This window comes from Neomonachus schauinslandi, chromosome 14 (assembly GCF_002201575.2).
Source record: "Neomonachus schauinslandi chromosome 14, ASM220157v2, whole genome shotgun sequence".
NCBI lineage: Eukaryota > Metazoa > Chordata > Mammalia > Carnivora > Phocidae > Neomonachus > Neomonachus schauinslandi.
In genome coordinates this window covers 13,522,162-13,536,679 of record NC_058416.1, presented here as the reverse complement: position 1 = coordinate 13,536,679, position 14,518 = coordinate 13,522,162, and the positions used below count along the sequence as shown (strand labels likewise).

The 14,518-nt window shown below is 39.3% G+C and overlaps 1 protein-coding gene across 1 annotated transcript in view; it reads left to right on the top strand.

Moving 5' to 3' along the window:
* PHLPP1 (PH domain and leucine rich repeat protein phosphatase 1) overlaps window positions 1-14,518 on the top strand; it is a 214,966-nt gene that overhangs the window by 153,586 nt on the left and 46,862 nt on the right. The window contains exons 6-7 of the mRNA XM_044921274.1: window positions 9,791-9,937; window positions 10,549-10,779. Coding sequence (XP_044777209.1) covers window positions 9,791-9,937; window positions 10,549-10,779 — 378 coding nt within the window. The remainder of the gene's footprint in view (window positions 1-9,790; window positions 9,938-10,548; window positions 10,780-14,518) is intronic.

Genomic DNA, 14,518 nt, shown 5'->3' with positions numbered 1-14,518 from the left:
AGTATGGTGGTTAATATTAAACATCTCTTGAATGATGTTGCAATTGAATTGGCTATGGGCAGAACTGTTGGTAAGAAAATGAGAAAAGGTAGTCATGGATAAATTGAATAAAGAAACCATTTCATAGGAAAATATGTTTAACTGTGACATAGTAACATACCTCTTGTTTATCTTTTCGATCATTATATTGCCAGTTTATAAAAGAATCAGAAAACGACAGATTTATGCTGCTTGTGACTCATTGTTTTCATGAATTTAGTTAGTGCAGGGTTACTGTAGATTACAGTAGATCTAGTGACTGCTCTTTCCACATGATTACCATCTTATGATTTGGAGTGGTTTTCTTTCTTTCTTTCTTTCTTTTTTAAGATTTTATTTATTTGTCGGAGAGAGAGAGAGTGCACAAGCGTGGGGAGCGGCAGGCAGAGGGAGAAGCAGGCTCCCCGCTGAGCAAGGAGCCTGATGCGGGACTCCATCCCAGGACCCCGGGATCATGATCTGAGCTGAAGGCAGACGCTTAACTGAATGAGCCACCTGGGCGTCCCTGGAGTGGTTTTCTATATAATGTACTTACTTGATTCATGGGAGCCTGCCCTTCACGTCTCCCTACCCCCGCCCCACTGTGGGTTGGAGCTCTCTCTTGTTGGCTGTTGTATACATAGGGTTAACTTAGCCTAGGTCTGGCACAAAGTAAGTAACCAATAAGCGGCTCCTAGTTGAATCATTTTAAAAGAAGATTAAAATAGAAATGTCTCTCTTTAGGGAATGCTTTCATTTGCATCCCAGCAATATGTCCATTGTAATTGTTGCCAACACGGAGTGTTCTTGATTTCCTTGATTATTATTTTGGAAAAATTATGTCTGTGAGTTGTAGCTTTCCTCTACTTATTACGTGGCAAGTTTTTTTTATTTTTATTTTTTAAAGATTTTATTTATTTATTTGACAGAGGGAGAGCCTAAGCAGGGGGAGTGGCAGGCAGAGGGAGAAGCAGACTCCCCTGCTGAGCAGGGAGCCCGACGCAGGGCTCGATCCCCGGGCCCCAGGATCATGACTCAGCTGAAGGCAGACACTTAACTGAGCCACCCAGGCGCCCCTTCTGAGGCAATTCTTAAGAAAATTTTTCTCCAGTACAGTATTGTCCAAGATATGCATGTGTTTATTTTTGTTTTCTAGGCATATGAAAAGGTGATATGCCTGTCTTGCTTGTACTGAGAGTCATTAATGGTGATTAGGATTAGGATGGAATGGTTTCTGTGTATTTTGGCTCAAGTGTTGAGAAGCTGGTCGTGTGCCACGTTAGCATTTGTCCATTTGTGCACATGCTGAAACTCTCAGAAGACCCTGGCAGGTGCTCACTGGGTGCGAGGCTGGTGGACATTGTCCTAAAGGGACAACAGGAGACATCACTGCACCAAGAAGCCGAGAAGTCACCGATGAGAGTTCAATCCCAGGGCACTAGAGTTTGGGGGTGTGAGAGCTAAAAGGAGCTGAGTCATGGTTTCTGAAGAGTAGGTGTTCCCAGCAATTCTGAAGCAGGCTCGGTGACTCAAACGTTTCTCATGCCGCCGCAGCTGCAGACAAGTCCGAGAGGAACGTGGGGCAAAAGATATTCTTTCTTTCCTTCTGTGTCCAGGGAAAGAGAGCCTTTTAAGTCTTCTGCAGATTGTTTTGCTTTCTGACATAAATACTATAGCACTGGTTGCCCTATGTCATACCTGGATTAGGGCAAAAATATTGAAACATGGCTGTCGGACAAAGTTCACAGACAGTGAAGTTCTGCACTGAGGAGTCAGAATTTAAAGTGCCAGGAGGGTAAATTAAGAAGTTGCTGACTGACGTCTCTTTCACTCACTGGTTTAACTAATGCTTCTCGAGAGAAAGTGCATTCAATACACATTTTTTAAAAGTACTTTGATACTCTTTCCAAGATTTGTCCTTCTACAGATAAAAGAGACAAGTTACTCTGTCAAATGAATTGCTTAATTGAAGCATTTTATGGGCTCCAAGCTACAAGGTGGGCTCTTAAGAAGAACAAAAAAGCAGACATTTGATTTCATAATTCTCCTAGAAAAAAAAAAAGAAATAAAAAGTAAATGTAACTTTTTACCTACGCTTTTCTCTTTGTTTTATTTGAACAGTAGCAGGCTTTCTCTTTTTGTTCATTCTTCCTCTAGTATTTGAAATTGAATGAATATTAAATTGAATGCATATTGAAAATGGTGAAATGGTGTTGGCATAATTAACTACTAGACCCCCCCCCCCAAAAAAAAAAGGGCAGACCTCTACCAAGCATCACATGTAAGAAATAAATGTCAGGTGAAATAAAGAACTGAATGTACACAAAATACATGAGTATTAGGATATATGGGAGAACTTTTGTACCACTTTGGGGTGAGGTAGGAGGACCTTCCCAAGCAAGGTGAAAAATATAGACTCCATCAAGGAAAAGATTGCCAAATTTGAGCAAATAAAAATTAGTGTGTGGCTAAAGTCGCCATTAACTAACAGAGTGGGGCAAGATGAAACAGGAGGGTAAGAGTGTCATGTGACACATAGCAGCATATGACACTGGGTATGGTAGTTAATATTCAGGGAGCTCCTAAAAATTAGTAAGACAAATAACCCAATAGAAAAACAGGCAAAGGCTATGAACGTGTATTCCAAAGAAGATGAACTCCACAAAAAGATACCACTTTTTAGCCATCAGAGTAGCAACAGTGGAAAGGATACCAACATTAAATGCTAGTGAAGGGAGCATGGAAAAGAACCCTCTCTGACATGGGTGATTGAGAGTATGAATTTCTACAACTTTTTGGTAATTTTGCAGTACGTATTAAAATTTAAATTGTACATATTCTTGGACTCATCAGTTATACTTTTAGAAATACAGGTTCGCAATCCCTGACCCAAAAGTCTTGAGGCCATTTGTGCGTCAGACTTCTGAGAGTTTCAGATTATTAAAGATAATATAGGCAAGTATATTATATAGCACCTCTAGCAGGCTTTGGGGCTCCATAAGCAGACACATTTATATTTCTAAAGAGAACAAATTCATACCAGAATATTGACATCAGTTCAGGTCAGCTTTTGTCACCACGTGAATCAGTGAAAAATTTTTGCATTTTCAGAGCCTGTTGGATTTCAGAATTATGGGTAAGTCATTGGGCACCCATAAATACTGCAAAATGCAAGCATTGATGCACAAATGGATATGCTGAATTATTCCTAATAGCAAAAAACAACTGGGAATACTCCTAATGTCAGTCAGTGGAGGGATGGAATCAGTTGGGGTACATTTGTACTCTGTGTATTATTATGTAGCTGTCAAAAGAGTGAGTTAGACTTTTACCTACTGTCTCAGAAAGATGATTTGTCTGTAGTAGATGAGAAAGCAAGTTATAGAAAAAAATGTGTGTGGTATAAGCCCATTCAAAAAATAATGGAGGGAGGTTATATCCTATTTATGCATGCATGTGTTCTATAGGGAGGAAAAGCTTTGGAAGCCTGTGTACCAAACTTGACACTGGTTATCTCAGGGGGGATGGGATTTGGAAGGAAGTAGGGGAGACTGTTAATGTGTTCTTCACATGCTTCTGTAGCTTGACTTGTTAAAATGAACATGTATTATTTTGGTAATCAAATAAAAGCAATCCTCTTAAAAGCAATATAGTGGGGGGGGAGGGATGGGGTGGCTGGGTGATAAACATTGGGGAGGGTATGTGCTATGGTGAGCTCTGTGTATTGTGTAAGACTGATGAATCACAGACCTGTACCTCTGAAACAAATAACACATTATATGTTTAAAAAAAGAAGAAGAAGATAGTAGGAAGGGAAAAATGAAGGGGAGGAAATCGGAGGGGGAGATGAGCCATGAGAGACTGTGGACTCTGAGAAACAAACTGAGGGTTCTAGAGGGGACGGGGGTGGGGGGGTGGGTTAGCCTGGTGATGGGTGTTAAAGAGGGCACGTATTGAATGGAGCACTGGGTGTTATACGCAAACAATGAATCATGGAATACTGCATCAAAAAAATTAATTAATTAAAAAAAAAAGCAATATAGTGAGTATTAGCACTGACAGCCTGGCAACTCTCCACTAAGGTACAGCCACTCTGAGCCATTAGGGAGCCTGCTTTTCATAATTAATGGAAAGCAGGAGACTAAGCACAGAGCTCGGCTTACAACTCCAGCCCTTGAGCAGGTCCTTCGTTACTTAATATTGGAGTCTAATAATTTCCAAAGTGTATTAGCGTGTTCCCCCACAGGGAAAAAAACAAGTGAAACATGGACTGTTACTATGAAACAGAAATCCGATCACCAGGGAATCTTTTTCTAATTGACCCACTTGTAGTGAATAATAACTCCGGAAAATAATATTGATTACTCTCTGTTAGAACCATTGAGTAAAACAAGTATGGTTTCCTCTCATGAGCGTAATGTGTAACTCCCATTTAATCACATTCAGAATAGGTTTAAAAATAGGAGTACCTCCGCCATACTGTTATTTTATTTTATGGTCAAATTTTCCTAATCTATCCTTAGTTCCTGAAAGAAAAATTACTAAAGATTTAGTTGGATCGAAAGCTAATTATTATGTCTCCAAATAATCATCATACTATGTATTTGGTTTTGTTTCCTAAATATCCATAAAGAGCTTTGTCCATTGAGTTTTGAGTGTGGGTAGACTGAGTGGATACATGCTGAGAAAGGAGAAAGATTAAGAGCGTCTAGGATCATGACAAAACAAGCCCAAGGTGGTGGTGGTGGGGGGTAATATGAAAATCAGCATTTATATTTGTTTATTTTTCCCAACTTTGATATCAGGGAACATTGGCTTTTTCCTTCCTGCCCTTGGTAAACATGCTCCACTTCCTTTTGTAAGGAGCACTTGCTCCCAGGTAGCTTTTTGGAGGCCAGAATGAAATAAACTGATAGAGCTGTGGTTGATCTGTTGAAAGACCTACATATCTGTCTAATGAAGGTAGGGACATTGGATGCATGCATGTGATGCATTTTAACCTTTGAGGTTAATTTAAAAAATGAAACAAGACGAAGCCAGAGAGGGAGACAAACCATAAGAGGCTCTTAATCTCAGGAAAGAAACTGAGAGTTGCTGGAGTGGAGGGGGGTGGGAGGGATGGGGTGGCTGGGTGATGGACACTGGGGAGGGTATGTGCTATGGTGAGCGCTATGAATTGTGTAAGACTGATGAATCACAGACCTGTACCCCTGAAACAAATAATACATTATATGTTAATAAAAAAATTATTTAAAATACTTCACCAAATATGTATTTTTCCAAAGTCAGCCAGTTTTATTTTGGAATCTGGGTCTGTATACATTTGATAATTTATGGGGTTCACCTATTAGCATGACAGAGCTAAAAGTCTTATTTTGTAGGAGACATAGAGATTTCTAGTCTTTTCTTCCCTAACCCTATGTTGTTACCTTGCTCCCTCCTCTGCATTCTTTTTGAAAGAAGGTAAAGGGAGGAAAGGTCATCCACTCCCCATTTTGATTTCTTATCTCTCTTTTAACTTAAATATTGCCTCCAGGTATCTCTTCACCATTTTAAGACCTGAGAGAAGTAGATTCTAGGTTATCTTTCTCTGAAGGGATTTTTGAATTGGCAGATGCCTGTAATCAGACTGCTTTCCACATCTGTAAAGAAAAAGTAGAACTCTAAGAAGGGTAAGGGTTAGAGTTTCCAAAACAAATGAATTTTAATGTGTTGGGACCAAGAACTTGAGTTCTCAGAAACAATTCATGCTTTGTTTGCTAAACAAGTCTGCTGAACACTGTGTTCTTTTCTGGAAAGAATTTGGGGGATGGGCTGCACAGGGAGGAATATGAGGGATGTGGGGAATGTGATGAGAAGGAAGGAAAGAAATTTAAGATACTTATAAATCAGAATCGGCCCTTAAAATGTACAGGTCTAGGGCAAGAGTTTAAATGGAGGCCTCATACCATATATCTAAATATTTAAGTTATAATCAAGCTAATAAACTGTTAAATAAAATATGTTCTCTCCTCCTACCTTAACACATCTAATGACTTGCAAGCATAGATTCAAGTTTAGAATCCTCAGACCCCTTGGGATTCCATACTGGATATGGCGGCATGGGGAGATCTGGCCCAGTGGCCCACATGTCTTCTCCTTCTGTCTCTAGCTCCATCCCTCACACTGCAGGGCTGTGGACGCGCTGTCCAGGCCTAGGGTTTATGGGTGAGGAAGATGGGACCCAGGGAAGAGGCCCACACAAGCCCTGAAAGCAGGTTTGGTGTCATTTGGGTAAAGAATTCTGGAAATCTGTTTACTCTTAGCATGGAGAAAACGCTTCTCCATGAAAGTAAAATGTGAGCCACGTAAGTTAATTTTAAATTTTCTCATAGTCACAGAGAAAGTAAGGAGTAACAGTTGAAATCAATTTTAATAATATTATCTTATTTAATGCAGTATAGCAAAATTGCTATCTGTTCTAAAAAATTATTAATGAGTTTACATTCTCTTTTGTATTAAGTATTTGAAATCCATTGTTTATTTATACTTAGAGAACATCTCAATTTGGACCAGCCCCATTTCAGGTGCTCCATAGTCCCTGAGGGCTGTTGCTGTCTGATTGGACAGCTCAGACTCCTTGTTCTGTGGGGGGGGTGCTTGGCCCCTGGTCCTGGGGGCAGTTCTCTTTATCATAAGGTCTGGTAGTATTTTTATCATTGAATTGATGCAAAGAATAATTGCAGTTCTTTATATTTAGAGCCTGTGGCCATTTTAAAATGCAAATATATGTATACATGAGACTATGGAGGGTACTTGTTAAGAGTTTTATTTTTATTTCTTCAACTGCTTTTTACTCATTCGGCTTACTACTGCTTTCCTTTGGGTCAGGGCCAGTGTGGTTCTAGTAAACTTGTTTGCAAAGATGAATATACTCTCTGCCCCCCGCCGCCATGTTATTGATAAATACTTTTCCAAAAGTGTGCTCTCATTTGCTGTCTTGAGTAAGTCCTGGAGTTGTAATCATTTCATCTCCACTCTGTTGTGTGGGATAATGTCTGGTAGGTCTATTTCTTTCTTAGAGGAACTTTTTTTTTTTCCTAAGTTCAGTTTAATTGTGCATATTTTTAAACTGTGGCCAGTTCTACCAAATGAGGAATCATATCTAGAAAGTAGGATACTGTTTTTGTTTGGACTAGAACAGCAGTTTCATCTATTTCAGGATAGAGTTGGCAGATTTAGAAGGACAAAAAAGCACTCAGTTAAATTTGAATTTCAGAAAAACAACAACAACAAATTTTTTTTTTTAGTATAAGTATGTCCCATGCAATATTTGGGAGATACTTTACACTTAAAAAAAATGTGTTTATTTTCTGTATTTATCTGGCAACCGTATTTTAAGACTCCTTTACTCTCTCAAAAATTGAGGACCCTAAGCAGTTTTTATTTATGTGGATTAAATCTATTAAAAACTTAAACTGAGAACTATTTTAATATATATTCATTTAGAAAATTAATAAACCCATTCTTGTTGACATACACATTTTTTATGAGAAGTAACTATTTTAGAAAACAAAAAAAAATAGGTAGGAGAGTGTCATTGTTTTATATTTTTACAAATCTTTTCATGTCTGGCTTAATAGAAGGTAGTTGGATTTCTCCGTTTCTGCATCAAGTTGGGTGTGCTGTCATAAAGACCAGGTGGAAGTCTCCACTGGACACTTGAGAGAAAAGGACAATGGGAAAAGGCAGATGGCATCTTAGTATTGTTACGAAAGTAGTTTTGACCTTGGGAATTCTCTTAAGAGGGTCTGAGCAACCTCTTCCAGGGTCCTCCAGCCATGCTTTGAGAACCTCTGAACTAGGAATAATAGAACCTGTAATTCTGGCTCGTTCTTTGTTTTAAGAAGGCCTAATGAATCACATTGTAAAGTAGAAAGCAAATTAAAAATGATTATTCAGGTTTAGCAGTTAATTCTTAACCTTTTGTTTAACTTAAAATACTATTAGGTCTGCACTTCACCATTCAAGAAAATTGCTATTATAAAAGAAAAATCAAAGTAACACTTTAAACTGTCACCTTTCTGTTTAGAATAAACTTTATGTCATTATTTAAAATGAAGCTTAGGGGCACCTGGGTGGCTCAGTCGGTTAAGCATCTGACTTTTGATTTTCGCTCAGGTCATGATCACAGGGTCATGAAATCAGCCCTACTTTGGGCTCCTGAGCATGGAGTCTGCTTGTCCTTCTCTCTCTGCTTGTCCCTCTCCTCCTGCTTGTGCGTGAGTGTGCTCTCCCTCTCTCTCTCAAATAAATAAAGTCTTAAAAATTTTTTTAAAAATAAAACTTAGCATTTTTTATTATAAAATTCAACAGATCGGGCACATGACAATTTCCTTAATGCTGATTGGAGGGACACCTGGGTGGCTCAGTCGGTTAAGCGTCTGCCTCCGGCTCAGGTCATGGTCCCAGGTTCGTGGGATCACGTCCCACATCGGGCTGGAGCGGGAGTCTGCTTCTCCCTCTGACCCTCCCCCCTCTCGTGCTCTCTCTCTCACTCTCTGTCTCTGAAATAAGTAAGTAAAATCTTAAAAAAAAAAAAATGCTGAATTGGATTTAGTTTTAAGTGTATGTCTGTTCTAGGCACTGTACATACTGCCCAATATTTAGGCTTGGTCAGTTTTAAAAATAATTAGCATAATGCAATAACTAATCTGATTCTCATCTCAAATAAAAAGAAAGGGTAGAGGTCAGCAGTGGACTTACAGAGAAGTAAAACACAGAGAAGTAAAACTTTAAAGATGACTTCTTTAATCACTTGGACAACTGAGAAAATGAAAGAGCCATTAACAAAAATAAATCAGAAGGAAGTGCTGGTCTGGGAGAAAGACATCAGCTGAGTTTCGCACTGGAAATCCTGTAGGGTAGCCCAGGAGGCAGGGGGTGGTGTGTGGTGGTTTCGAGAGAGCTGTTCACAGAGCAGTAAAACGATTTCCAAGGAAGGCAAGGTAGAGAGAGGAGAGAAGTTGGCAAAGCAGAGATCTGTGAGAAACACTTAACTGTGGAGTGGGGAAGAAGAGATGAAGAAAAAAGAGAAACCTAGAAGAAAAGAATCAAAGAGTGTTGAAAGAGGCTCGGTGAGGAAAAAGTCTTACAAGTGAAATGAGAAGAGCTTTTCCAGAAAGGGCATGTGCTTAGCAGTATCAAATGTTGGGTTGAGACTGAAAAATGATAATTGGTTCTTAAATTTGGAACTATAAAAACTTGGTTCCCTGAGAGAGTGTGTAGTTCTGATAAATTAATTTTTTATTTCAGGTTTATATTTGGGGAGAAATGAAGCAGAAAGATTTTTTTTTATTATGTTATGTTAATCACCATACATGACATCATTAGTTTTTGAGCAGGAAGATTTTTGACTTGTGTGGGTAACACAGAAATTCGGAAGGGCTAGATCTGCCTGTTCTTTCCCTCTCTCTCCATTATCACGTAATGGTGTGTTAATGAAGCTGGCCCGGGTAAAGCTAAAAAAATTACTCCAGCAGAACTCACATCTTCAAATACTCAATCTCATTCTGGACTGACAAGTTTGTTTGTTTTTAAATATAACTGTTATATTTTAGGTAAAACACTGACCTTAGAGTCTGAAGAGGTGCACTCCAGCTCTGCTGTGCGCTTAACCTCTGTGGGCTCATTTCCTCCTCAACTGAATTGGGTTGGATTATCTCTAAGGCTATGCTAAAATAATGTGATTTATGCATCTCTGACACTTTTTTCTTTTGTTTTATTGTAACAGGTTCACCAAGTTGAGGAGTCTTAACCTTTCCAATAATCATTTAGGGGACTTCCCATTAGCAGTCTGCAATATTCCAACCCTGACTGAGCTGAACGTGTCCTGCAATGCCCTGCGAGCAGTCCCCGCAGCCGTCGGGGTTATGCACAAGTGCGTACTTCAAGCCCCACTGCACGATATCCCTCAGAGACCCCTGGGGAAGCCGCACTGGGGTCACAGCTTAAGAGATTAGTTAACTTATTCTGTTGGTCATGGAACTCTTGGCTCCAAAGCAAGACGTCAGGCTCTTCTGGAGAGTTCATTTGTTAGCTTTTATACTCTTTAAAGTCATGTAAAAAATTAAAATACCCTTGTTTAGAACTGAGGATCCCCACAGATGAGTGTGTCTACCCATGGGATGACATGCTTACTTTCTCATTTTCTGAGTTATGTTGAATTCTAAGACTTAATATTTAAAGTAACAATGAAAGATGGGTCTTGGGGCTGCTTCACACTGTAGTTAGCTCACGTTGTTCCCATTTATGCCTATCCAAGTTGGGAAAATGGGTCATAATTTTGGTTTTCAGTAAAAGATTATGATGCTTATCTCTGATCTTTTCTCTGTGGTGTATTATTGCCTTGGGCCCTGCCCTTATGCATTTTGCAAAAGGTAGTTCATTTTCTTTTACTAATAATATCATCTATATTTATGGAACTTGTACATTGATAATAAACATGTAAAGTTTACATTCTCTTTATAATTCTTATGTTTTCTTTACTAGCTTACAGACTTTCTTGTTGGATGGAAACTTTCTCCAGGCCCTTCCTCCTGAGTTGGAGAACATGCATCAGCTTAGTTATCTTGGTCTTTCTTTCAATGAATTCACTGACATTCCAGAGGTTTTGGAGAAATTGACTGCTGTGGATAAACTTTGTATGTCTGGAAACTGTATGGAGACCCTTAGGCTACAGGCTTTAAGAAAAATGCCTCACATTAAACATGTGGATCTAAGGTAACTATTTTTAAGAAATATATCCCATTTAAGTGGTTGGCTTATATTTAGGAGTGGGTTATAGCCCTTTTGGTGACATTCTTCTGCAAGGCAAGCAAGCTGGTTAGTTGCAGTTTATGGTGAATGAAAACCATATCATTGAGAACAAAGTGAGTATTTTTTCTCTTTGTCCTCCTTTTCTGTGGCTTGAGATAGGTAACAGCATTGAGCATCTCTTCTTTCTTAAATTGTGTTTCCCTCCTTGACTTCCCTAATGTAATATAATGTATTCATTAAATTATTTATTTAACTTATTTATTTTAATTTCCTATTTTTTCTATCCACATGGCTCTGCCCTTAGTTTACTGTTCTTTACAAAAATATAAAGTTCATAACCTCTCATTAGGCCCAAGTTTGACCAGAACCTCCACTCTCACACCTCACAAGAGCAAGGAACCTGCATTTTGAATCCTGATCTTGCTAAACTCCAACTAAAAACCGCTAGCATAGTCCTTGCTACATTAAAGATGCTCAGTGATTATCCCTAAGTATGTGAGGTTCAGTTTTAGTTCTAACATACAAAGAACCAGTACACAAAGAGGAAGCTATTCTAAATTTCTCTTTTTTAAGGAAAAACGAGTCTGTCATGGGACTGAGGTCCTGCAAAGCAACATATCAGGCTTAGGCCTTCATGCTGATTTGCCCAACTTGATACTTTTTCAACCAAACTAATTCCTCCATTAGCCAGGGGTTGATGACCACGTAATAATGACGTTAAATCTTGGGCAAGATATTTAATATCTCTGCAACTGTGTTCTCATCTCTAAATTATGGTTAAGAATAGAACCTAATTCTTAGAGTTTGGGAAGGAATTGAGTTAAATGCCTCACACTTCCAATGTGTTTTATGTATCATTCTTATTACCTAATTGAGGACTCTTTTTACTCATGGAACCTGCTTAGCTATCATTCTTGGACTCTTTACAACTCCCATTTGTCAAAGGTGGCTCTTTCTTTGCCTTACTACCCACTTTCCTCTCTGTTGGTAACCCTGGACCCTCACTCAGACCTGTTGACCTTTGTCAGTATAAAGAAGTATCATCTTTTGCTCCTTTTCTTCTGCATTTATTTGGTCTGGCCTTGGAAACTCATTTATTCCAGTCCCTCAAAGAATTGCTTGCCTTGGGGCACCTGGATGACTCAGTCGGTTAAGTGTCAGCCTTCCGCTCAGGTCTTGAGCTCAGGGCCCTGGGATCGAGCCTCACCGCTCCCTGCTCAGTGGGGAGTCTGCTTCTCCCTCTCCCTCTCCCGCCGGCTCGTGCTCTCTCTCTCTCAAGTAAATAAATAAAATCTTTAAAAAACAAAAACAAAAACAAGAATTGCTTGCCTTTCCCTTTCCTCAGACTAAAGAAATCATGCCTGTTGTACCTGGGGAAGCGTTGGTTAGCAATTTGCAGACATAGAATTCTTAATTTGAGGAGTACAAATGGTAGTACTTTATCTGACTTTGAGAACTTTTTGGAATGTCACAGGAGACGGCACTAAACACTTTAACTTTCTTGTTAACTTTCTAAATTGTTAACATTATTTGTCTCTGAGTCGCTTGGATTTAGAAAACTTTCATATTAAAGCATTTAAGCGCTTTTAAATGGAGTCACCTAGATTTCTAGTTCTAATTGGATCTTTTTAGTTGAGATCAGTTGCAGGACCCCAATCTTTCTCTAACCCTTAATTTCTCTTCTTGGGACTAATTCCACCTCAGGTGCCTCCTGGATAATTTTACCTTGGTTCCCCCCATTGGCACACTTCACCACACCCCCTGTGAAACAGTTCAGCTTCTTTCTTTATTCAACTAGTTCTTCCCCTGGATTCCTATTTTACTGATAGCAACATCACTTCATTGTGTCTATAGACATGAAATTTTGGACCCTATCTCTGGTCTACCACCAGATTCTACGAGTTTCTTCTTTCACAATGGTTTCTCTCTTTGTCCCTTCCTTTTCCTTCTCGCTACTGCATCTGTTTCCATTGTGTAGCCTCTCAAGCAAGCACAGTCTTGCCCAGAGCCTTTGGTTCTTTGGCTGGAGGTATTTAAACTCTTCTTATCTGGTTTCAACCTACTAGCCTGTGAGTCCCTTGGGGATGCGGCTCTAGCTCAGAGCTACTCAAAGTGTGGTCCTCTGATCTGTGCTGGGAAGCCAACTATTTGCTACCTTTCTACAATGAAATATGTATAGAAATTGAGACTTAATGTTTTAGAAACATACAGTGATTTGACATTGCCACAGTATGCAAGTAGACTCATACAAGCAACTCATCTCATTGTACGGGGAATAGACTCGTTTAGCTGTTGGTGAACTCACTTGGGGAGCCGCCTGTGCTCTGGGCTGTGTCCTGGTCATGTGCAGTAAGACTATACACATCAGTCCATGATAGATTAGAAGTTTAGAACAGAGCTCATTCACCACAGATAACCGAGAAACACTGCTCTTCTTTATCCTTGTTATCCAGCGTTAGCACTTAGTTGGTACTTTAACTGACTAAGCCCCCCTTGCAGCTTCTTACATGCCTTGCGCTCCTGCACTCACGTGTGAAGTCCTCCCTGTGCTTTTCTCTTCAGTCCAGAGGCTGTTCTGCCCTAACTCATGCACTGCTTTCTTTCCCATTCACATCTGTTATATTCTGCCTACCCTTGGGATTCAGATGAGGTGCTCCGTCCATTGCATCTTTTTTGACCATTCTCTGTATTTTATACATCAGTTATGGCACTTAACACATACTTGTAGTCTTTATATTTTAAAGCATATGTGATTTTCCTCACTAACATACTAAATCTGTTGACAAACACCTTTTCTTCATCTCTTATTGACACAAAGCCATAGGTCATCATCCTGATCATCACCGTATCTTTCGTTGTTTGCATACTATGGGCACATACTTCATTTCTCAGCTGCCTTGTAGTTGACAAGGTGTTATCCCCATTTTACAGATTAGAATTAGGCTTAAGCAGAGACACTAGGTGACTTGTTCAAGGTCAAAAGCAGAGGGATGAGCAGCAAACTGGCACTAGAGCCTAATGCTCTTTCATACTGCCTGTCTACACACAGTAAACCTCAGTGAATATTTATGAAATAAATAAAATGGTTGTGTTTACTGGGGATTATTGGAAGGAAATTTTAATCACATTTTGCCTCCTTGAAAGTTCATCCTAAATATATATTATGGTTTCAGCCTGAAAACTTTTGAATTTGAATCCTGACAGGACTTGGCAATTTAAACTGAACAGTTCCCTCTCATTATAGATTTTCTTTTGTCTCCTCATTAAACGAACCTTTAATTATTTTAGTGTTAATACAGTGAAATTACAGGAGGGAGTTATTTCAAATGAAGATGATAATGCCACATTTTGAAAGTTACCTACAGTGTAAAGTAAGAAGAACATGGGACATTTTTTCAATTTCTATAGTCTGTTGTATCCAAAATGAGATTTTTTATTTTTTAATTTTTAAATTTTTTTTTTTAAAGATTTATTTACTTTAAAAAGAGTGTGTACATGACCTGGGGGAGGGGCCAGGCAGAGGGAGAGAGAATCACAGGCAGGCTCTGCACTGAGCATGGAGCCCGACTCAGGCTCAGGCTCAGGCTCACGACCCTGAGATCATGACCCTAAGATCATGACTTGAGTGGAAACCAAGACTCGGACGTTTAACTGACTAAGCCACTCAGGAGCCCCTAAAATGAGATTTTTTAAAAATTCTGTG